Source organism: Hyalella azteca, unplaced genomic scaffold (assembly GCF_000764305.2).
Source record: "Hyalella azteca isolate HAZT.00-mixed unplaced genomic scaffold, Hazt_2.0.2 contig16839, whole genome shotgun sequence".
NCBI lineage: Eukaryota > Metazoa > Arthropoda > Malacostraca > Amphipoda > Hyalellidae > Hyalella > Hyalella azteca.
Window position 1 is genome coordinate 24510 of NW_025946647.1, and position 26426 is coordinate 50935.

The 26426-nt window shown below is 40.3% G+C and overlaps 1 protein-coding gene across 1 annotated transcript; it reads right to left on the reverse strand.

The window, feature by feature from the left end:
* Positions 1-6670: 6670 nt before the first annotated feature.
* LOC108669879 (homeobox protein onecut-like) lies at positions 6671-25513 on the reverse strand. The gene is made up of 2 exons (XM_018157308.2): positions 23308-25513; positions 6671-6783 (listed from the first exon to the last, which is right to left on the reverse strand). The coding sequence occupies exons 1-2, from the start codon at positions 25109-25111 to the stop codon at positions 6671-6673; spliced, it is 1917 nt and encodes a 638-aa protein (XP_018012797.1). The 5' UTR covers positions 25112-25513.
* Between the last annotated feature and the right edge of the window lie 913 nt (positions 25514-26426).

Sequence of the window (26426 nt, forward strand, 5' to 3'; positions counted from 1 at the left end):
AACGATTCCCGTGTTTATTTTACTAGCGTGTGAGAAAACTGCAAATTTGAATGTTTAGCTGAACATAAAAAAATAATACAGTGTAACTTTTGTGGTGTGGAAACCGTGTGCAATGCTACTACCGAACACTAAAAGACCATTCATAATTACAGCGCTTTACGGTTCAAAGAAAGCTAGCTACAAAGTTAAGATTTTCATTTGGTTATAAATTTTATTGATGAAAATAACGCATAACTCGGGTATGGGAACGTGAGGAAAAAAGCGCGACAGATTGTATGTAATTTAACCAAAAATTACTTCCATTTAAATTGAAGAAAGTCCAGATTTGACTAACTTTAAACGCTTCAAGATTTAGTAATGTTTTACGTGAAAACCCTTGTTTTACAACAAGCAACATTATAGAAGTATTTGAACTGCATAAAAACATTGTTCACCATGATCACAATGAAACTTTCAAGCATGTATTAAAGATCGAGAAATGGTCCAATTTAAGTGTACGAGTTCGAATAAATCAGAGCATTACAAGTAGTTAAAATGAACCGACGATGTTTTTGCGTTGCAAATCAGCCTACACAGATCTAGTGGCCAGCAATGAAAGGCGTTCATCAGGCCACGAGAGAAGCAAGCTGGCGGGCTCAATTATAGACGTATACCTGGTAGCTTTGTTGCAGCAATTGAATGACAAGCAGTTGTTGGACTAGAGACCTGAGGCTTCCCCCAAATCTCTTGTATTATAGGCAGCTTTTTAGAGCCAAAAGACGACCGAGTTACACAAAGACCTTCACAAAACATTGAGCTAGCTGGCTTGAATCAAAGCTCGTAATGTTGGATGGGATAAATAGTCGGTAATAGGAGGAATTGCATCTGCTTCTAATACAAAACTTTCCCTAAGTTACTGAGAGTAATAATAACATTGAGCATAATATTCGAGTGTCTGATGTGCAATAAATAAATTCAAATCATAACTTTTCTAACAAATTCTGAACCTTAAAACCGCTACATTTCAGCTAAGTCAAAAATCACAGACATTTTTTAAAAACGACCACACTTCGGTTTGTTTGAAGCATAGTTTGTTTCTCGTTGCTTGCAAGAATTCGTGCAGGCGAGAAAGTGAATATCCCAATTCAGTTACACATAAAAATAATTACGAATTTCTATCTCTACTGTAATGAAATTCGAGGTAACTGAATTTTAATGAAACCTTCTCAACTAATAGAACGATAGCCACCTATTAAATCTTTCAAGAACAGAGACGCGATGTCAACGTTCTTCGTGGATGCGAAAAATCTCGTGCGTTAATATAAAGTTTCCTTGAAATCATCTTATTGAGAAACGGAGAGGTGCAGAATATATCATATTAGGCAATGAAGTGACGTAGAATGTGTAATATTAGGCGATGAAGTGACATAGAATGTTTCATATTAGGCGATGAAGAGATACAAAAAAGTATCATATTAGGCGATGAAGAGATACAGAAAGTATCATATTAGGCAATGAAGAGATACAGAAAGTATCATATTAGGCAATGAAGTGATAGAGAAAGTATCATTATGCAATGCAGTGATAGAGCAGGTGTAATATTATGCAATGAAGTGATACAGTTGGTCTTACTGGCAAGCCACTATATGGACTTCATACTAAGTGATGAATTCCAGTGACAGCGCACCCCCTACATTCTTCAAAGTTTTCAGTGAGGGGAACTTAAGCGGTATGCCACTCGAAAACTTCCCCCGCTCGTCCCAAATAACAAAGACTGAACTGCACTGACATCTCGTGACCAAGAATTTGCGTCGCTTCTGCTCATCCTATACGAGCTGCTTCTCAAAAAAACTGTTTGGGATGTTTTTATTACGGAGTTAATTTAAAAATAAATAGCTTCAAAAGAAAAATTCTAGATTAAGATTTCAAGAGTGGACAAAAAATAATGAGACACTTAATATAGATAATAAAGAGAGACTTGGAACGAGTTCTGACATGGAGAACAAATCTCATGATTAAATTATTTTGTAAATAACGCAGTGTCTGTATAAATAGTCTGTAAATAACGCAGTGGAATATTTCTCTGCTTGAGCGAAACTTCTTGCTTTGCATAATGGCCATTAAATTCATGCCTGGTTTTTTTACTTTGTGATGGCATCGCGAAGAATATAATGTAAGAATATACTAAGAAGTCTGAAACACTCAAATAATCTTTCTTTTCCGGAGTAGTCCAGAGTACCAAAATAACCTTTCTTGAGTACTTGAACGAGAACAATACTAGTATAGTATTGAACGAGAACAATAGTATACTAGAACGAGAACAATATTAGTAGTATTGAGTACTTGAACGAGAGCAATACTAGCAGTATTGAGTACTTGAACGAGAACAATACTAGCAGTATTGAGTACCTGAACGAGAACATTACTATCAGTATTGAGTACTTGAACGAGAACAATACTAGTAGTATTGAGTACTTGAACGAGAACAATACTAGTAGTATTGAGTACCTGAACGAGAACAATACTAGCAGTGTTGAGTACTTGAACGAGAACAATACTAGTAGTATTGAGTACTTGAACGAGAACAATACTAACAGTATTGAGTACTTGAACGAGAACAATACTAACAGTATTGAGTACTTGAATAGCAAGCATTTGATTCTTTACTCACGGTTATCTTCTGACGAAAATTCCAACATACCTGAAAAATAAAAATGTATTGATTATAAGAAATTTAAATGTTCGAATGATAATTTACTGTCGTATTAAATCGAGTATAGACTGAAAAATTTATGCACGAGAAATTTAATTACGTAAGAGTGATCTGATAATTGAACAGCTATGCTACGGATAATTAATTAAAATAAATAATGGTATGCGAAATATTACTTTATCGAACAAGGTCATCATGACACATCATTCAGACATGACTACAGGAATCACGAGACATTTAGAGGCAACATCGTACATAATTATGCAAAATTTAACGCAAGACATAATTTAGCATGAAAAAGTCATCAATGAAGCAAAATTATACTTGACGTTACTAAAAGATTTTTAAAATTAACCAGCATTTAGAATTCGACATTAGAAGATTAGAAATATCATTAGTGGAGCAAGCCGAAATTTATACGTTAATACAACTCAGAAAATATCTTAACAATAATTTCCGCATCAAAACTATTACATTTTTTCATTGAGGAATAACACCACAACAAATAAATCAACAAGGGTTCTCAGGCCGTGCCGGGTAACGTTTACAGGAAGTAATTCAATGTGGAGAGAAATGTCCGTAGACTTTCAGCACAATTGGCCCTGCTTCAATCTTCTATTGGGATACAAAAGGCTTATATGAAACTTTTTTATATGAAATAAGCAAAAAATAGCTCAAAATGCGTAACAATTTGAATCGTATTAAGCTCCGTTTGCTGTTTCGGTATTACTTATTTTGAATGGCATACCTTATATTTTATTGAATATATTTATTATCGATTATGAACCATTCGTTTGGCGTATGGTTCGTTTGAACCATACGCCACGATGACTGCTTCCAGTAATAATAATAATTACGTACTGGAATTGGAAACGATAGAAGTATTTTAATCGTTGAATTTTAAGTGAAATTTCGATCAGATAAGGAGTGTGAACACGTGAACATTATGAGTGAATGTACATTAAATCTGCAAGATAGGATATATTATACATATAATTAAATTTAATGTAAGAAAATTAATTAGCAAACGAATGCTTATTAAAATTCGAATGATTGTTAAGAAACAAATCAATACATGTAAATGAGAATATGTCCAGCATGAAAAGAAATATCAGAGCGAAATAAAGGCAATTATACAGTAGAAAAAACGGTTAAGAATGCAATAAACCATACATTTATGAAGCACAAAACCAGACAAAAATAACGGAACTGGAATAAAAGAGAGCAAAAGAGAGCTGGAGAAGGAAGAAGGGGGAGGGAGTGACTGGAAGCGGGGGAGCCTTGGGGGATTAGCACGTGCGAGCCACTGGCAGCGTTCACGCAACATTTTATCCCATACATAAAAATGGCACAAATAATAATAAATGTTGCTATTTCAGATTTATCAACAGTGAAATTTTTCTGATCAAATCAGCATGATGAGGCACTGGAATTTATGAACAGCATTTCTACTGAGCATTGATATGACAAGAAAGTGTTCAATAAACGTATAAAAAATACCGTCATATGCGTACGAAGGAACTGAGCGTGTGTTTGTACATGTGCTTTTGTACAGTCTGTTCGCGCGTGTCGGGGCGTTAGTACGCCTGCGTACTGTCATAATACGCATGAGACATGCACGCAACTTCTTCCAACTTACCGGGTTACTAATCACAACTCGCTGACTACTACCACAATCCATGGGCTGGAACTCACGGGTAACTACACACAACTCACAGGTAACTACCCACAATTCATGGTAACTATCCACAACTTACGCGTTACTACCCACAACTCACGGGTAACTACACACAACTCACAGGTAACTACCCACAAGTCACGGGTAACTATCCACAACTCAGGCGTTACTACCCACAACTCACGGGTAACTACACACAACTCACAGGTAACTACCCACAACTCATGGGTAACTATCCACAACTCACGCGTTACTACCCACAACTCACGGGTAACTACACACAACTCACAGGTAACTACCCACAAGTCAAGGTAACTACCCATAATTCACGGGTAACTACCTAAAACTCACGGGTAACTACCCACAACTCGCGCGTAACTACCCACAAGTCACGGGTAACTACCCACAACTCACGGGTAACTGCTCACAACTTACGGGTTTAACAGAAACTAAATGTGTTGATATTAAACGAAACTGTCGCGCCAATAACGCATACAGACAGGAAAAAATGTTCGTCAATTAACGGAACAGTCGGCAACGTCATTTAATGGACTAGTTGGCAACGTCATTTAATGGACTAGTTGGCAACTGCCAGGCGGGCCAGCTGCAGCAGACGATGCCCTTCTGCCTCCTCTCCCCAACCTTCATAGTACCCTCTTCCTTTTTTGTTCTATTCCACTTCCAATTACTACTTGCCATGTACTCATCATTCCTCACTCCTCTTGAGCTCTTTCAACATCCATTTCCAACCTCATTTGTACCTTTTTCTTCGTTCCCTTCCACATACAATATTACTAACTTCCATGCACTCTAGCCCTCAAATACGTTCTACCTACAGATCCTACTTTCCTTGTCCGAGTACAATTCGTTTTACTAGAATACTTCTACCTCAAATTTACCCCATTATTTCACTCTCTCCTTGAGTCTATCTACCTTTCTTTCTATCTCTTTTTCGTCTCGTGAATTTTCTCGTGCCCTTTTCTTCTTGGTTTTGAAAGCAGCGCCACAGGTTTTGAAATAAGTTGTTCGACCATCGTGAAACTCACGATCGTCGGACAACTCACGATCACTGACCAAAATATTTTACAAAAATTCTTCTCATTAAGTTGAGGATTGACAGATGTATAAAAAAACGAAGAAGATGAAGTTAAAAATTTTAAATGTAGTTGGAGAAAACAGTTGCAAGCACAGAACTGAACAGACCTCGAAGGCGAAATATAAGATTAAACAGGGAAAGAAGTATTAGGAAACGAATAAACAGAAATAGACACGAACTGAAACGCTAAGAATATATAAAATAAAAAGATAGAGAAGAAAAACCAGGAAAACACGACTATATACGGAAATATAATAAACAGGAAAAATGAGACAAATAAACAGCAGCAGAGAGGAGAAGCGTGGCCAATCTGTGTCATCTGCAGCCACGCGGACGTGTCTCCAGCGTCGCTGTGGCTTCCTTCATACGAACAGGCCCAACGGTGTCTGTAACTGCGACGAAGGTCGCAAATTTTAGATCCCACATTCACTTAGACTCACAGTCGTCAGGACCGAAATTCGTGGGCCTTCGGACTTGGATTCACGGTCGTCACGATTCAGAATCACGGTCGCTAAAACTGAGACGCACGGTCGTCAAGACACGGACGCACTCACGGTCATCTAGAGATTCTAGACTGAGACTGACGGTAATCAAAACTCAGACGCACGGTCGTCAAAACTAGGACTCACTGCCGTCCAGACTATAGGATTCACGGTCGTCAAGATTTACGGTCACGGTCAGCCAGGCTCAGGTTCTCAGTTGAAGAAGTATTTCATAAAATATGTAAAATAATTCATGAAACAAATACTGACTAACGGTGCATGCAGGTCTGTAGGAAATATGCGATTTGGGCATGGAATCTATTCAACGACATGCAGTCATAAAAATACAAACACCGAACAGTGTAGAATGATGAAATCTACCAATAAATGAATGATTACTTCATGAATATATGCATGTGTTCAGGAATAAAAAAAACATGAGAATAAATTAAAAGCATAATGAAATTCGACAATTTTATAGTTTGGAAAGTAATACCTAAAAAGACTAACCAAGCCAATTTAGAAACTACGCATTTCTAACAATGATCTCACCATCCAAGTACGATAAATGAAATTTGAGCGATATGGTATAGAATTGCAACGTGTCCAAGTAAGCCGACATCAAGCACCTGTAATTCGTTTGAAAATCATGCGTGAGTGATGATCGACTCTTCGTCTGATAGATCTATAGTCGGCCGACCCAAGAGTCGGCCGACAATAGCTTAGTCGTCTCTGAACTTTACTAATATAAAGCTTCGGCCTCGAGGGGTTGCCTTACCTGCAGAGTTATAGCCTGCGTTGGTGGAGTCCCTGGGAGGCTGAGGTAGTGACGCTACTGCAACAACAAAACCAAGGGAAACGACTCAGTATCAGGGTAAAAACTTGATCTTTATGCTATTGCTACCTAGCATCCAACCTACACTTTAGACCTTCACACGACTCGAGCTCTAGATCACCACAACAAAAAACGGAACTTGGCATAGTGCAACGATTGCTCTATCTTCCGATTTCGTTACATTAAATTACACGTGATTGATTTCAAGAGAACGTTTAAATAAATTGTAGGTTACTGAGGGTACCGAGGAATGACAAGAAAAATAATAAAATGTGAACATAAATGTGACGTACAAATGAATGGTGATCATGATATAACGGAATGAGAGAAAATTAAAGTGATTAATGAGACTTTGGAGTCATTCTTTGTATTAGTAAGAAAAATGTGAAAAATATAACTTTGATTAAAACACGAGGCCTGGTCTAGTCTAAAATACGAAACAACGCACATCACAACAAACATTAAAAATCAAATATGCATTTTAATGGATTATAACACTGGCCAAAATAACACTCAATAAATGGCATAGGCTTATTTACATGAGGTTTCATTAAAAGGTTGGAGTGTGACTCGGGAACTAGAATGAGTCAACGAGTCCAGGCATTTATTAATAATATGGTCGGCATGTGAAGGAATATCAGAATCTATTCATTGGATAAACGAGCTTAAATATATTTAATTAGGGATTAATATTCATTAATGAGGAGTCATGCATGAATAACTAGCCTAGATATTTAATACAAAGTAAGAAAATAATATATGGCGAAAAGGTTATCAAAAAATTTGTTTGCATTGGATCAATGAACACAACGTGAAGTAGATGCAGCTAGATTAGTGCCACTTAAGGGTTTAGTGCAACTAGATTACTAGACTAAGCTATTCCAGAGAAAAATAAGTTTACCGAAATAGCTACCATCAATGAAAAAAATGTAAAAATTGTTGAAGTGAATAATAATACTAAAGAAATTTAGAGAAGGCAACAGGCAAATTATCATTAATAAATATATGACTTCGAAATTTAGATTGAAGTCATGTTCATCTAATTATTAACCATTAGAGTTTACCTTACGTAAAGAAATGGAATTTAACTTGTAAAACTTTCATAGATGTTTAGAATGGAAATTTTTCTTGATAAATAAAAAACGTATATTGACTTTAAAATACTGATGCCGGTTGCAGCTTCAACAAACCCGACAATAAAAGGTTAGGTTGAAGTTAGGTAGATAGAAGCAGTCAGAACGCTACTTTTGAAGCGGTTCTATTTGCTTGTAGTTGAGTCGACGCAAGCGTAAATCTTTACAAAAGCTGTGAACTTCTTTTAACGAAGATTTCAATACACGCGGCGCAAAAAGTTCCAAGCGCACTGAAACCTAATGCGAACAAATATGAAAAATGACCAACCCAACACTTTGCAGCGGAAATTACTTGGGTAAGTTTGCATTGTAGGCCGCGGGGAGCGGTTCTAGGCCTACTGTAGCAGGCAGATGCGCTATCACGAGCAGCGCCAAAATCTCCAACTTGTGCGAAACGAAATGAAAAAAGTACAAAGGCTAAAAATTTGAATAAATTGAATGATGTTTATTAAAAAATTTTCAACCTTTTTCTCAAGTTATGCAGGTATGCAACAAAAAAAATCTCATACGAAGAGCTCGTCAAGTCTATACCAGAATTTTGGTTTAAGTTAAGTTGCGTTCGCGCACAAACACCAAAATAAGACCTCCACAAATTTAGAACTTTTTCAAAAATTATGGATCTGTATCGAAAAAATAGGAATTAATGCATCAACAATGATAGAAAACCCGATGATTTTCTTCTGTTCTGAGGTAAATTGAAAAGCCTCTTTTCAGTTAAAAACTTTTTTTTAGTCTCATGGAGATTGAAAACTTTAGTATTGCATGAAAGTAACCGTTTCGTTGGATGCGGTCACGTCTACCGAAGAAGATGCACAGCCCTCGGGCTGGATCCTCTGTAAACATGTCAAGTTATGAGTGGACGAGGGGAGAAGGAAAAGGGGAATAAAGGGTAGGGGAGTGAGGGGAAGACTGGCTGTCCGTCTCCCAGGAGACCATTTAAATGTGCAGAGCTAACAACTCCTAGCAAACACTGACATAAGGTGGCCAGTCTGGACACTGACAGCGCATTTGCAGCCACTGCCTTGGTATCCTTAGTATGTCCTACAGACGTAGAAGTCCAAGGCCAGGGTGAAGCGCCGCCTCAGTATACTCATGGTTCCTTTACTTCTGTACTTATTCATGTAGAAACATTTGGCTTTCTCACAGCCACTATCAAGCAAAGTTCCAGACGGAGACACTCCAGAAGCCGTAGTATCAAACTCGTCTGAGTACACATAGCGTCCTAAATACACGTAGCGGCCCAAAGACTAACACCGGCCTTAGTACAGGTAGCGGCCGATTTACCGCCCTGTGATTGGTAGGTTCAGCTTGAAAACCCGTCTGCGATTGGCTGACGAATTTGCAAACTAGTAACTATTTTTGATAGTACGACTGAGGGTGAACAGGGCGATCAGCTCCCTCACGAGACGCGCCGGGGCGCGCTGCCCGCCATCGCTAGGAACCACCGCAACTCAAGCACGAGCGATCTAAGCCTTCATTCTTCCCTTTATTTGAGACCAACGAAATTTAACTCATTAACCGTTATCTAATGAACAATAAATTGTGTCTATCTTATGCACATCACTTTTTTCTGTTACAAAGTGGCAGCGTAAGCGAGGCATGGTATAAGGCAGCAGATTTTAATTGCTTTACGGATTTTTATTGGATAAATTAATTTTAGAGTTTCTTGAAGCGAGCACGTTATTCATACGTTTTTTCGAACTTTCATCGGTAGTTCATTATTCGGTATACAAACACGATCGTGAGAGAAGGTTGCACGTCTTATTAGCAGATTATCAATATTGATGTTCTTGTACGATCGAAACGTTTAGATAAAGAAATAAATTACAATGAACTAATGAATTGTTCCATGAGAAGTAAATACGCTAACATAACGAGAATTGTGAATCTGTTCTCAGGAATATCCATTCAAATTTGGACTCCGAATGAACATTCGCTGTAATATAACGCACAGTTTAATCATTTCATTACTTCATTAATGGTTTATCTTTGAAAAACAATTAATAATGAATGAACTTTGTAAACTCCGTGTATGTAAATGCCGGGATAAATACGTTGCGTGGCAGCGATCTGTGATACGAGCTGCGCTGCGGCGGGCGCGTGGCGGCCGACAGCTGAGCGTCACGCGCATCAGCGGAAGCACCGCGTGGGGTAGGGGCGGGCACACGTGGAAGGGGGGGCCGGGGTGGAAGGGTGGGCCGGGGGTGGAAAGGTGAGCATGGGTGGTAGGAGGACAAGGGGAGAAAGAGGGAGAAGGGGTAGTAGGAGGACAAGGGGTGGTAGGGGGACAAGGGGTGAAGGAGTGAGAAGGGGTGGTTCGGTGAGAAAGGGTTGAAGGGTGAGTAGAGATGGAAGGTTGATAAGAGGTGGAAAAATGAGAACAGGTCGAAGAATGAGAAGGGATGGAGTGATGAGGAATGAAAGGGTGAGAAGTGGTGAAATGACGAAGAAGGGTTGGAAGGTGAGCAGGGTTGGACGGATGAGAAGGGGTCGAAGGACGAGTAGAAGAGGAAGTATAAGTAGAAGTTGAAAGGTTAGCAGAAGTTGAAAGATGAGAAGGAACGGAAGGATGAAAAGTGTTGAAGGTTACGCAGGGGTGGACGGGTAGGCAGCGCTGCAAGGTTGAGTAAAGGTAGCAAATGGCAGCTAGTGGTGGGTAACGGTGGGAGATGAGTGTCTGAACGAGGTAGTGAACGAGTTAGTGTGAGTATAAAAAGCTGGTACGATTGAAAAAAAAAACGTGGGTCTAGGCGGTAAAAGGGTGGACGTAGTTGGTAAAGGTGGACAGGGCAGGTAGAAGTAAGAAGGGGCGGAAAAAGTAAAACTTGGCTACTTAAGAGAAATGGTGGATTAATGAGGAAAATGTTGCATTGATATAGGGAAGGTTGGGTTGACGAGGGGAAAGTTGAATTTATGAGAAACATGTTAGGTTCACGAGAAAAAGGTTTGATTCAAGAGAAAAAATTCAAATAAAGAGGGAAATGTAGGTTGATACGATATGGGAAAGGTTGGGTTGATGTGGGAAAGGTTGGTAGAAAAAAAGGAGGGTTGAAGCGTACAAGGATGGGAAGGTGTGAAAGGGTGAGTAAAGGATAAAAAGATGGGTTTATAATAAAAAAGATGCGCACAGACAGGATAAGCGAGGATTAATAGTAATGGATATCCTTACATGGGTGAAGAAAACTCAGAGAGTTGGCGAATTGTTAAATTGTTGAAAAAATTGGTTCATCTCCAATGAAAATTGTTCATGAGCGCAGTTTATTACATTGCTAGTAATAAACTATTACTCTGTTGTGTTAATTTCAGCACTTAATTAGACGACTTTGTAACGAAGGCGAGGAATATAGGATGATTGTATGAACTGACGTTGAATAAATGATTCTAGACGACAAACAAAATGGTTTACGGGAATAAGAAGAAGTTCAGAGATTGCAAAAGAATGATGAAATAATCATGATGACATAGTAAATGCAAATGGGAGATGAATTACGGAAGGCATAGGTAGCTAAACACCGGAGTGGAGGGAGCGGATGTTCAAAGGGGAGAGGAGACCGAACCGACTGGAGGTACCCTGAATGGATGAGGGAGGAGGAATGGGGTGGATGTTATTCAAACCACAGGCGGAGGTGGTGGAGGGGGAGGGAAAGGAGATGGAGTTGATGATGGAGGTGGAGGAGGAGGGAGAAGTGGGGTTGCAGGAAGGCACGCGTCGGGGCGCGCGGGAACCACCAGATGTTGAGGCGTAAGAGCGCCTCGCGCGTTACGTGTTATGTTGTTACGCGAGATAAGAGTAATTAAAGCTTCAATTACAGCCTGGCAGCGTTAGTGAGGAATGTTATGAGATAGAAGATTGTAAAATCCTTTTGAATTTATAGGGAAGAAATTAATTTCGGAAGCTAGTTGCTTGGTCACTCAGTATTCGTATATTTTTCAAATTTCTTTATTGAAATTAAGTCATTCAACTAACATTATTGTGATTGAAGGTTGCACGTCTCGTTATTAGATTATCAATATTGATATTCTCGTAAGGTTGACCAGTGTAGATAATATATCAAATTGCAATGAATTAAAAGTATTATTTTATGAGAACTGACCGCGCTAACACTGTAAAACAGAAAAACGATTTGACGAAAAACAAATCAAATGAAGTTGATTATATCTTTTTACAACAATATTAGGAAATATTTATATAGTAATTAATAAGGAGTTACGTTCAAGCGACTTATAGTGATTGCATTGAATGCGAAGTAGTCAATTTAACACATAAATCGTAGATGCCCCGGAGCTCGCGAGAAAGGAAGCCGCCACCCGACAAAACCAAATCGACTCAATGATTTGAAGAGCGTATCATTGGATTACACAGATGTTCGAAAAACGCAACGCACAGAAATTCGCTGCAGTAACAAGCCAGTTAGTAACGATCTAGAATCCACATTCCAGTTTCGGGTTCCAACGAAGAATGTGGCGCGTGAACCCAACTCTGTCACGCGTGACAGCCGCAGCAGCAGCTGCTGGAGACGAACGGGGGGTCCCCGCCACATTAGGAGTGGCTAAGGTGGGAGGGGGGTGTGGGACAGGAGTCTGGGGTAGGAGTGTGAGGCAGGAGAGTGGGGCAGGAGTCTGTAGCATGAGTGTGAGGCAGGAGAGTGGGACAGGAGTGTGGGGTAGGAGTCTGGGGCTGGACGGTAGGACAGGAATGTGAGGCAGGAGTGTGGGGCTGGAGAGTGGGACAGGAATGTTAGGCAGGAGTGTGGGCAGGAGTGTGGAGCAGGTGTGTGGGACAGGAGTGTGGAGCAGGTGTGTGGGGCAGGAGTGTGAGATAGAAGTTGGGGGTTGGAGTGAGGGGCAGGAGAGTGATGACAAAAGTGTGGTGGCAAAAGCGCTGTTGCAGTAAAATGTACGCAGGATGAGAAGCGTAGCACAATGGGAGTGGCAATGCCCAGGTGCCGTGGCAGCGCAGCGTTGCAGTAGTAAATAAAGAACGCTGCAGTGGGGGCAGTGGTAGTGGATTCGTAGTCACGTAACGGTTGTAGTCACGGTGCAGTAGTGGTCACGCAGTAGTAACGCAATTATGCATGTTTGTCAAGTAATTCGAGGCCTCGCGTAGACTTCGCGATTCCTCTTATTCCCATACAGAGAAATATTAACATGATTTGGTGATATCGCTTTAAAATTGATCTAGCGAGTAATGTCCGACGGTACATTACTCGCTAGATCAACTTTAAAGAGATATCACCAAAACATGTAAATATTTCTCAATAAGGGAATAAGAGGAATCGAGAATACGGGAATAAGAGGAGCATGCTTCTCTGTAAATTCCGGTGTCATCCATAAACATCAATTACATAATTATCCAGCTGATTGGTGTAGACCAGAAGAATCTATCGGGCATGTTCTCTCGCTGTCAGAGTTGGGAAGCCAAATGTCATGCGGTGAGCATCCTTTTAAAGGCTGTCCTGGTAACAAGGTCTTGTGCAAGAGAAAGTCAATAAAACAAATCAATGTTTTGCTGAACCTGTTCATACATTGAGCGTAGTAAGTTCGTCATTCCACCACTGGCGGTGGGACAAACATTTCTGGTCGATATCGATCCTAAAGGTAGGATTTCCCTTCAGCCCATTCCATTCATGACTTCTGCCCTGACCGCCAAAGAGCAAGGCAAAAGGAAAACAAATTTGCTTCTCAATAAATTTGGATCAAAAATTTATTTGCCATCTTGAAACATTCGCCAATAGTTGCTCTCTGTTATTTTATATTTAATTTTCGTATAGTTAGGGTAGAACCCTGCACCATTACTCTATTTTTAGACAACCGGAGAAACTAAACTCTAAAGAAGTTTTAAATATTAATGACGTTATTTTCAAACTTATATCTGACAATACACCAAAAAATTAGAATTGTATGTTACACATCGAGCAATAAAATTTAAGCATCACACATTCGATCGGAAATCTTTTTGGAAAAACGTATGGTTCGCAATGAAAAGCTCTGTGAATCAATCGTGAATAAGAAGCATTGAATTTGCGATAAAATACACTGGGAAAACTTCGCATTGAGGCCACAGTCAACACAAAGAATGAGCACAGCATCGGTCGCTAAAGACACACTGTGATAATTCAAAGGGTTTCTTTATGGCCGACCACTATAGCGGCAGAGTTGTGCTCGGCAGGTACCTACCTAACCAACTCTTTCACTGCAATCCTGCTTCTTGTGGCACAAAGAGCCTTCGCATCCAAACAACCGTTGAATTTTGGCGCCAAACGCAGCGTTTCTCATGGGAGAAAACGGTCGCAAAATTTGAGCATCATGGTTTAAAATTCTAATACCGCATGCCTGTATTATAATTTTAGAAATCGTAGGACACGCACTCTTTAAAATTCGATTCATACTGCGTCAAAATAGTAGGAAAAAAAGCAGATGAGAAAGTTGTCACAGCTCAGACAACAAAAATAAAATGACCACTTGCAAGTCCTAACAGTTGACCGCAAACATTCAGTGCTAAATTTAGTTTGTTGAATACGCACATACGTTCCACGTTAATGAACCGGAGAAGGAATATGAATATTCTATGAACAAAGTTTGAAGGCGTGAAAGAAGAGACTCAGAGCACTACTGATGCCGCGTCTGATGAGTTTGGTGAGGATAATTCAGCTGTCGGAAGTTGCCGTCGAAACAGGAAGTCCGCGTAAGGTTAGACGCGCGCGACACAGCCTCTGGGATGGCCGGGACCGAGGGTCCGGCGGATGGCCAACGCTCCGGCTGCAGTGCAGCAGTCGCAACACTAGGCAAATTAACAAAATTTCAGTAATAAGCATAGGGTTAATATTAGAGCGAAGTATTATTGAGGAGAAATGTCTGCACTTTTGATGACCAAACCTGTTTATGTTTAGCTATAATCAGTTTTAAAAATGTGGGGGTAAATAAATTGTTCGGGAAAAGCTGCAAGCAATAAATTAATCGAAACGATAATACGTGAAGAGATATGGATTGACAATTTTAGTTTTTTATAAAGACGAATATTCATAATACCATTAGACTTCATCGGCTCAAACAGACAATGAATTATAAGGAGTCTAGGTTACGTGTAAGTGTGCCGCAGCTCTCGTAGCCTGTCAAGCGTGTGCGAGGTCGGTCTATTAGGCAAGACACTTAACTACGTAATTGAGGCTCAACTTTGAAGTACTACCGGCTTAGGGGTCTAAAAGCAATGCCGCGGAATTTTTTCTTTTGTTTAAAGATGAAAATACGGACCTAGAAATCATTTATACAAACTAATAGATTGAGGTTCGTATGCTATTAAACTGCTCCTATATTCAAGTTTTTCCACTGGTGACTTATGAGTTATGGCTAATAAGGGTACAATTTTGAACGCTGATTTCTATTTGCTACTGGATTTACGATGCCATGAGTAATACAATAAATGAAACACTGGGTGAAAACAAGAGTGCTGTAGCAAGGTGGTGACGTGACGAGGTGGTGACGTGATGACGGTAGAGAAAGTCGCACCCTAATAAGCCGCAGCCGGGGCAGGTGTGCTACGCAACACGCGTTTGTCCTGACGCCATAACGACGTCAACAACCTCTAGCAGCAACGGCATGTGCTTTCCCATTGATTGCAAAGTGCAGTTGAAGTATTTCAAGTTTGAAATACATGCGTATAATATAATTTTATTTTTTTACATTCAATTGTACGGCATGCGCTCAGTTGCGATTTTGTTCTAGGCAATTAAAAAAACAGTTAAGTTTGGCAATGAAAACGTTCAGTCATTCATTAAGATAATATGGAATTAATAAAAAGCCTGACTAGATCCACGGTTATCCTAAAAGAGCAACCTACATTTTGGCTTTACATTAACTCCAAACATTATCAATTATGCATCACAACATGGGGCAAATTGAAAGTATTCTCCAAACTTTCAATTTTGCACTGATAATTTATCGTTAGTTGAATGTTCACCAAGAATCGGCACCCTCACGTCAACGCATGTGGTGCTCAAGCTCCGTGCTGGCATGGAGTTGGCTCTTTTGCTTGATGTTACTGCTGATTTGTGAAGTTTAGTCTGCCCATCCAGAGAGGAACTACGACTCACGAACGAACACACTTTTCAGTCAACAATCAACTCACAAAGACTAAACAAGCTCGCAATCAAGTTCTTATACAACACAAAACACACACAATGGGAGAACAACAGTATAAAAAACATTTGTTGAAAGGTAAAATACTTATTTCATTGTTATTTTCTTAATGTCGCATTATCAGCAAACTGGAATGTGGCGACAGCTGGCAACTAGAGCTTCCTGGCGACCGTTAGGTAGAGGGCTTTGTTAGGCCACCAAATAATACATGAGTTCCAAACATATTTCACCATGAGCAGGGCTTCACCATTACTTTCCTACTTATAAAGACCGGCGTTAATATTTCAGTCTTTGTCCATGGGGCTGATCGCCGTAGGGTTGTCATTTTTCAACTATAAGTTTTGAGTCCGTTCATTTTTTAATGAATCGCAATTTACTTGAACGAACAAAGAGTGAGTTGAAAAAAATTTAAAAGAAATCAATTTAAAATAATCTATGAAATAATTAAAGAAAGACTAAGGTGTCCCAAAACTAGGTCATAACTGAAGAGTTCGATTTTCAAGCTTAATCTCATTTAATCTGTTTAAAAATAATTTCTATGTTTTCCCTCAATTTACTTCCCTTTATTTTACATCTTGTTGCATTTTTTCTGTTCGCCGTCCTTGCAAATTACACCGAGGATTTTACGCTTTCACTTTCATATTTTCGTATGCCGGTCATCAGCCGGCCATGAAATTTTGTGGAGGCAGAAGCCGCTGTTAGACGGGTCGGGATAATGACTATAATGAAAGCCAGTTGAATCATAGTTATAAATTCGTATATACCAGAGCTAAAAACCCTTCCGTGACATATTTTAATACCCATATTTTAAACAATTATGAGGATATAACCGTTTAATTATTTTCTATATCAGCAAATCTGTTATGGTTCACACAACAGCGAAGCTACCCACGACGCAGTCAAGCTGCTTGGCTAGCTTGTCACCTCTTCTTTGTGCAGTGTAAGCCATAAAACTTTCCATGCAATTGATTTACGCGGCTGAAAGTATGTGGAATGGTGACACATCGCTCACACGATTATTCTCACAAGGTAAGAAAGCAATATCTCACGTCTGAGCATACGCATATAATAGTAGAGAATAAATTTTGTTTTTTTAATAGCATTAAGGCATTTTAATAATGTTTTGCAAACATGCAAACACGTCCACTAGCACTCGGCTCGTTGCACATATGAAGAGAAGTAAGCTAGGTCAACAAAACACTCTCTCAATATTAACACTCCCTTCGTATTGATCGGATAGAAGGCGCCTGGCGCTACGAAACTCCCAGTTCCGAAGTATCAAATTGGTTAATGAGCATCGGAAGCGTGCAGTGGACATGCGTTCTGTTCCGTCGCAATAAACGGAAGGTTCCGGCTTATTTCCGTTCAACGTCCCGATTGCAGTTCGGGAGGATTGCTGGGCGACCGCTCGGTCGGAACGGCGGCGAGGGCGCGCGCCTGCTCCCACGACCGTGGGTCCAGAATCCCTTACGCTTTTTACGGTGATCGGAAGTTAGAGGACGATAGTTACTCCCAGCTTGCTATTTATGGGGAATTTTAAGAAAACTGGTTGGGGTTTTGCTTTTGAATTCACGATAGCAACAATACGGTGATCGGAAGTTAGAGGACGATAGTTACTCCTAGCTTGCTATTTATGGGGAATTGTATAAAACTGGTCGAGATAAGTTTTTGAATCCATGATAGCAACAATACTTTTCAGAATACGACTACATAAATACATAAGATTTTTATCAAATGAATCGAGAAATATTGTCGAAGCAATGCAACAAAATTCAGATAAATGCTATTCGAAGTATGAATAAACAAGGATTGATCATAAAAGGATGGTTACCAAAATTTGTATACGTTGTTACACTAATACCGTTACTTAGTTAATTAAGAAGCGACACGTGCCCAACGCGGAAACGTGTGTGTCTGAGTGGATAAGTTATTCAAGACAAGCTTTCCTCGTCACAGGGTGCACGAAATATGAATAATAGCCAATAATCATATTCAAACTTATTCATTTATTAAACAACTTCTCGCATTTTTGTTGCATTTTTAGACCGCCATAAGGACCGAATTTTGCAGTAAAAATAGTCAGAATCGTCAACTGTATCATGCGTATGGGAAACCGCATAGATAGATTAGGGAGCAACAAGAAGGAAGTCGCAGACCTACACAAAATTATAATAAAATTTCAATTGTAAATATTCAGGTCAAAATTAAAAGTCAGCGCTACTAGTCAGCAAGCAGGGGAGGCCGCCGAATCAGCAAGCTAAGGCACTATGCAGAATCAGGAATCAGCAGGCAAGTTCAGTATGCAGAATCAGTAAGCATCAGTACGCAGAATCAGCAACAACTTTCAGTATGCAGAATCAGCAAGCAAGTTCAGTATGCAGAATCAGCAAGCATCAGTATGCAGAATCAGCAAGCAAATTCAGTATGCAGAATCAGCAGGCAAATTCAGTAGGTATGCAGAATCAGCAAGCATCAGTATGCAGAATCAGCAGGCAAATTCAGTATGCAGAATCAGCAAGTAAATTCAGTATGCTGAATCAGCAAGCATCAGTATGCAGAATCAGCAAGCAAATTCAGTATGCAGAATCAGCAAGCAAATTCAGTATGCAGAATCAGCAAGCATCAGTATGCAGAATCAGCAAGCATCAGTATGCAGAATCAGCAAGCATCAGTATGCAGAATCAGCAAGCATCAGTATGCATAATCAGCAAGCAAATTCAGTATGCAGAATCAGCAAGCAAATTCAGTAAGCAGAATCAGCAAGCATCAGTATGCAGAATCAGCAAGCATCAGTATGCAGAATCAGCAAGCATCAGTATGCAGAATCAGCAAGCATCAGCATGCAGAATCAGCAAGCAAATTCAGTAAGCAGAGTCAGCGTGCAGTCAGCTGCCCTCTCCCCAACATTACGGCCGCCCCTCGAATTACGTTCGTCGTCCCTTCTTTGCCGCCACCTGCCTGCGTTCGGATCCGTGGCGACGCCTCTGGCTTCGGCTTCATCGGCTTGCCGCTCAGCCCCGGCTAACTCACAGCCATTAATAATAATGTGCGCATGGCATTGCAAGTCTTGCAATTCTTAGTATAGAATACTTTTATAGGTGGATGTCAAAAGAATATATAAAATGAGCAAAAACATAATTATAAATGAAGACGGAACAGAAACGAACTCCGTTGAGCCAAATCATGTCTAGCGCGGAACACCTGCCTCTTACGGCACTACCATCATCACCACCACCACCACTGTCACCACCAACACCACCATCATGGTCACCAGAATTATCATGACGCCACTACCATAGTAAGCAATTGTGTACTAGTTACCACCATCACTCGACTTAGCTACTTCTTCGTAACTTATCTACAACCACCATCATCACCTAAACCACGTTAAGTGTTCCGCACGAATAAAAATAAACCAATGCATACGCGTTATCAAAATGATAACAAAAATCGATTTAAAAAAAATGCCCCGGTTACGTAGATACGATGATATTTCTCGCACGTAGAAAATCTATTGTAAATGGACCGACAACGTAATATCTATGTAAATGCATTAAGTAAAATAATAGCATAACTAAAAATATTTAAGTACTAGCAATGTCCTGTTGTGTGGCGGGACACGCACAGGGACATGTCACGCAGTCCTTTTGTGTGGCGTGACACGCACAGGGACATGTCACGCAGTCCTGTTGTGTGGCGGGACACGCACAGGGACATGTCACGCAGTCCGTCGCCTGGTACAGAGTTCATGTCAAATAGACGTCGCATATCAGCATCGCGCGGCTGATAAACCTTAGACCCGAACTGAAGTGATCTTAAAATTACTCGAACATTTATGGGCAATGTATTAAGGCACTATCATGCAAATTACATGATGCAATTGTAGTTAACTTTAACAACTATGAACTCCGATCCGACGTGACGAACTTTCAGTGGTATAAGCATAAATGTCTGATGGATCGATATATGTGATATATGTCACGCGAGACGAACCTGGGGCCATACTTTCAAAACTCGCTAAGTGAACGTAAGTACCTACGCTCTATTTTATTGTCTATGATTGGTAGATTTTGCTTGAAAGGCCGTCAATGATTGGCTGATGAACTTATGATCTCTTAACTTTTTTGAAAGTATGGCCCCTGAACTTAGGTGAGCAAAACGAAAACCGACTTGCTGTGTGAAGTGTCATTTTAAATGAGCAAACGAAAGACACCATATACAAGATGAGGCATGTCGCTGCATGGCCACCACACTTGTATGCTATAACACACCAGCTTGTTTGTCTTATCGATCTGACTTATAGATGCGCGTGTAGAAGACACGTGCGTACAGAGGAATAACCCGTTCACAAGTCGCGTAAGCAACACGTGCGTATAACCGAACCTGGTAAATGTATTCAAATTTTTATAACCTAAACAGAGAAAATCCGGTAATGAGTGACGCAAATTTGCAATATGTTTAAAAATGGGATGGGGAAATTTCCGTTAATAAATAATGCGAATGTACGTTATGAATTAGATCGTTATGAATTAGATCGTTATGAATTAGATCGTTATGAATTAGATCGTTATGAATTAGATCGTTATGAATAATACAAAAGTCCATGAGTTCTAAGAAATTGTCATATAATTCGCAGAAATAATTTATTTAGATATCTACAGATTACTCGATAATGAATTGCGTACATTAATTCATGATTGAGCAAATGTAGTGATATTATTCTCCATATTATAAATGTAAAATTGATAACTCAACAAAGCATTGCAATTTACCATGTACAAGAAGTAGATGGTATTGTGATTATCTTTGTATCTTCTACTGAACGAAAATATCAGCAAGCATTGGTACGATTTGTGAATAATTCTTGTCCAAGTTCTTAATTTGCACATAGAAATTTAATTAAAGCACCACTGAACACACGAGAATTAACACATGCTCGATGCAGTGTTAATGTGCACAAAAATCATCGTTCGCAACGAAACAAAATACGAATTGTTCGTTAAAAAAATAAAATCCCGACGAGCAATCGGACTGCAGGACAAAGAAGTAGCAGCAGATGTGCCGCAGCTAGTTGCTGCATCTGCGTACTATACAGCTGCTACAGCTGATAAGCCCTCACATATATACACGCACACAAGACGCAAATGTACTCTATACGGGATATTTTGAGATATTCTATTTATATTAACTGCAATGATATTACATTATCTTCAGCATAAAGGAGGATAAAACTTTATTTTAATTGATGAACTTATCTTTTATACTTGGGGTGGTATTTGATGATTTATTTGCGAGATACACATGATACTGTAAATGAACATTGCTTTCTATAGCAGTTCACGACGCAGTGACTTCTATAACACCAGAGGACGCAGTGACTTCATCAAACACTTGCGGACCGTAAGATTTCATTTGACACTTGCGGACTTTTAGACCTTATCAAGCTCTTCATGAAATTAAATTTTTTTCCAACACTTGGGGCATGTGTTGCATAAAGCGTGAGAACGCGAGTATAACAGCTGAGGGCTGAAAATCATACACAGCGCCTTAATTGTTAGTTTGTAGGTTGTCTAAGTATTCATTTTTAATCCAACCCTGGACGACTGCAATCACACTTATAACGATGCCGAACTTGGCGCTCGAAATTGACTGATTCCATGAGTGATAATTGACGCCCACAATGAGGAGATCTTAGGCAGTCGAGAATTATATATTCAACTAAATTTCCAATGATTCAAAAATATGGATCGGTGTCCAAATTAAGTTGACGTATGGAACGAGCTGCCGAGTTAGAGAGCAACACATTTTGAAGAAATTTTTAATGGTTCATGTCAAACTTCTCCATGTGCTGTGTAGTGTGTATATAAATTATTTATACTTCTGACATAAACATATAGAGGAGAACAGAATTGATGTAATTAACTGCCCCATGCATCGATCTTCCTTAGCATTTGATTAAAGGCTTCCGACATACATTTAAAGTTATTTTTCAAATAAATTTTGCATGAAGACGCAGATATAAGCCACCAGTTTCTGTACCATTATGAGCTACATGTTATTACATCATCCTATGCAGCATACGATTTTATCATGCACTGCAAAGTATTGTGTCATCGAACACTGCAAATATTGTATGATTGCACGCTGCATATTAATGTATCATTGTGTGCTGCACGTTATTGTATCATTATACCCTCTATGCTATTTGGTCGCGCGTCCAGTTTTTCAATCAGCGTTTAAAAGAATGCAGCGATAAATTCTAAATATATTTTCGATTTACTATGAAATCCCACCAAGATAGCCACACATTTTTTCATATGTGATTTTAATGAAAAATTCATGTGTACATGAATATAAAATTTATTCTGCAACACAAAAACTTTATGGAATTTTAACAGCAAAATCGTTAAGTGGAACCCAGATAGAAAACTTTATGTCAAAAAGTGATATATGTGACACTTATTCTTTGTTGCGTCTTCATTGCAGTTACAGACGTTTTATGTCTCGACTGTAATAAAATATTATAAAAAGAACCCATGATATTGACAGTTTTTGTTTCTGCACACGTGAGGGCATACCGACTTGTCAATAACGAGTTAAACACTTGACTGTTGCTGGAAAATCAATCGTGGACACTTGAATAATTTAGAATTGATGGACGATCGAATCCGGAAAAAGTGATAGGATATATTTTGAATGAAAACTCAAGTTCTTCGATAATTATGAAGACAGCGAGAGACCACGAAATGATTTAAGATTAATGATAAATATTTTTATTAAGGTTGAATCCTTTTGCAATATACACGCAAGACACTTAAGATACCACGAGTCAAGAAGATATTAACGATCAATGAAATTTAAATTTTAAAATGAGTCAACATTTCTACTGATGGATAAAAATTATTCCGAATAACATTGAAAACAAAATGAATTTCTTAAACGTCCCTGGTATCTCAGCAAGCACGCGAACCGTTAAAATTAGAAGTCGAGTTATTCGTAGAGACGACAGAATTTTCCTAGATAAAATTTACGCGTATGCAACTCAAAGATTTACCTGGTCGCACTTGTTAAATAATTTACAAAATTACGAAGAGATTACAAAAATGTATAATTATTTCAGAAAGAAAAAATAAGACAGAAATAGGCTTCACGAAAATAAAAAAAGGTAAAAACTACAGCGTGCCTAAGGATTAGTTTAAATTTCCAGTGTAATTTGAACAATTAGGAAGAGAAAAAATATAATAATGATTCTTACCTGCTAATCTAAGAGAGGACATCCTCTGGAACTCAGGCTCTTGCAGCCACTTCCACATCCTCCTAAAGGTTTCGCGGCCGCTCTTGAGCTTGGACCAGGGCTTTGGGTTACGCAGCAAATCCGACAGAGTTCCTTGCGAGCGGCATAAGACTCTCTGGGCGAATATCGCTTGAGGGATCGAGTACCGTTTGAGTTCAGCCGAGATCCTTTGAGCGAGATCCTTGGTGTTGATCTCTTCGACTTCCCCGCCGCCACCACCGCCACCACCACCACTCGTGGTCGCCATGCCCGATTGTTTCATGAGGCCCATGTTGTTGCCCATGTTCATGTTGGGTACCGCAGACACGGGGCACGAGTGAATCATGCCCCCTTGTTGCTGCATTGTGCTGACTGCCGTCATGTGCGCGTGAGGTGGACTTTGGTTCATCAAAACCGGGCCCGAGATGTTACTGATCTGACATCCAAGTTGTGAATTTTGGAGGAGATTTTCAGTTTTAATTGAAGGAGGAGGTGGGGAAGGAGGCATGTGAAGAGATTGGTGTGGACTGTAAGCAGGACTGTGTGGGGAAACTGCTTGCGGGGATAATGAACCCAGTCCACTTCCCCCGACCATCCCATTCATGTTCAGGGATGATGTGGTGAGAGTGGGAGTACCAGCTGCACTAAATGTGGTGAACGCTTGTGGGGAAGAGTGAAGAGACACGGGAGGGGATAAATTTGGTGACTGTGACCCTACCAGGGCTGCTCGGCTCATGTCCTGCCTCGTGTAAGGGGAATCATAACCGTTGGGGCTGAGAGATTTTTGTGGAGATGCCAAACCATTTTGGTAACCCCCATGGGGAGATAGTGGGGAGTGTTGATGACTCAACGTTATACCAAGACCATTATTGGAGATGTAGTGTGGTGGGGACATGGACATTTTATCGTACTGATAAGGAGAACCCATAGACAGCATTTGGCCGAGGCCGTTGTTTTGCATAACAGTGAAGCTGCCCGATACATTGCCAGGGGGTCCGTACACAAACTTATCTGAGACCGTGCTGATGGGCGGCAGGGGCTGCAGAGGAGTTAATGTGGCGTAGCTGCTCGCCGATGATGGCGAAAATCCAGGAGGTGACATGCGTCCGTTCATGGACGACATGTTCGGGTAGATCGGCTCCGGTTGGAGCGATCGAAAATCCGAGGCATCAATCATGTTTGGATCACTAACTTGACTTTCACGGGGAGATAATTCACTGGGACTCAACAACCCCGAGTCATGGGAGTCAAGATGAGAATCGTCATGCACTACACTCACACTTAAGGGTTCGTCTTTATAATTCACATGGGCAGAAGGCGATAAATGACTATCATCATCAGGATGTTGAAACAGCTGATGTTCTCCGGGTTGTAATGCAGGCGGACTATCAGGATCAGTATCTTCTGCGTGTACAACAACAGCATTAGCGACTACAGTTGTGTGGTGCACAAGGACATGTTGTCTGTGATGTCTTAGATGGGTAGCAGTGGTTGCTAATGACAGCGGCTGCTGCTGTAGGTTGTCCTGTCTGCAGAGCTGTAGCGGAAGTGGCGACGTCTTGTGCACGTGGCGCACAACTGGCGTCGAGTCGTCGCTCAGACCTCCAGGCTGCTGCTGCTCGGTGGAAGAGGGAGGTGCTGCCGCTACTCCACTGGAGGCGCACAATGGGGGTGGAGGAGAGTCGCAAGAAGAGTCTCCCCCATCGCTGCTACTGCACCTCCCCCCTTCAACCATCCTACATCCACCCCCCATGACACACTCTTCGCTGCCGTCGCACTCGCTCATCTTCCTAACCTCAGGGCAATAGTTACACTTCTTCAACACTTCTCAACATGAGAAATTCAACAAAAAACACTAAATTGAAACCAAAAGCACTTATAAGTCACATCGACACATAAATATTGCAATAAGAAGCAAGACATTAGCTAAGTTCTGCCTCTGCCGTCCATGTTCGTGCGGCTGCCTCACGCGCAGCCTGTCACGCAGCTCTTGCTTAGCTGCAACCTTGGGAATCGTTTGTTTACATCCAAATAATAACTTAACGCTCACTAAGAAACTAACACACACTGTACACAAACTTAGAATCACTCTTGACACATAACACGTAAAGATTTGTAACACTTTTGTGACTTTTGTTGGGGATTTTTGCCAAGTTTTGACAAGGGAAAGCAACCGGGCGCTCCCCTCGCTGGCTCTAGCCTGGAATGAGAGTAGGCACTTGGACTGCTGGCGTTGGTTGCTGCCACGAGCCTTGCAGCTCCCACCAGCCATCTATCTTGAGGGTTACACCACCGACAACCTAACCAGGCGCGTTACAAAGGGCATGCCAAGCACTAGTGTCGCCACCGTGCCCGGGCATCACAAGAGGTGGTCGCTAACCCTCGGACCACGTGGAGGGAAAGCACATGGCAGGGCCTATTGATCCTCACCTGTCTTAGCCGATACCACCTTCCTCTCACTCTGAACCATGATCAATGAGCATCGTGTAAACGAACTAACCCTCGCAACTTTCCTCTTTTTATGGTACTTGCATTGAGTTTTCATTAGATTGGTCTTCCTTGCGTGACGTAGTAAGCCTAGTGAACGTTTTCCTTCGCAACGTTGCTGTCAAACCACACAAAATAGCCCTTGATATTCCTCCTAAAAATACATCTCATGAAAACAGAGTAATTAGTCTAGCCAGCATATTAGAGCGTACATTTTTCAAGTTCGTGAGCTAATTTGGCGATATTTTCGCGCAACCAAGAAGATAGTTCCCATACCAGGTTTATTATTGAAAAAATTAAATTTTATCACAAAAAATATATTCTTTCGGATTTCTGTTTTTGCTGATATTGAATGGTTTCAGTCAATTAGTCTAGGAAGCGCCAGTAGGCAACCAGCATCACCCACAAAAGTCTGCGGTAAATGCACCTCACAGTCAAGTATCTCCATGCGTTGCAGCATTTTGAGGACAGGCGTCTTCTCATAAATTACGGATATATGTATCAATAAACATTATAAGTTAAATATCAGACTATAAAAATAACTCTATCAGGGTGCGTACCGGTCATGGAAAACCTGGAAAGTCGTTTACGAGTCTGGAAAATTGCGAGTCGTA

Coding starts and splice junctions, on each gene's coding strand:
- LOC108669879 (XM_018157308.2), bottom strand. CDS start 25,111: ATGAGCGAGTGCGACGGCAGCGAAGAGTGTGTCATGGGGGGTGGATGT. Junction 6,784..23,307: donor GTCCTCTCTTAGATTAGCAG/GTAAGAATCATT, acceptor TTGTTGTTGCAG/TAGCGTCACTACCTCAGCCT.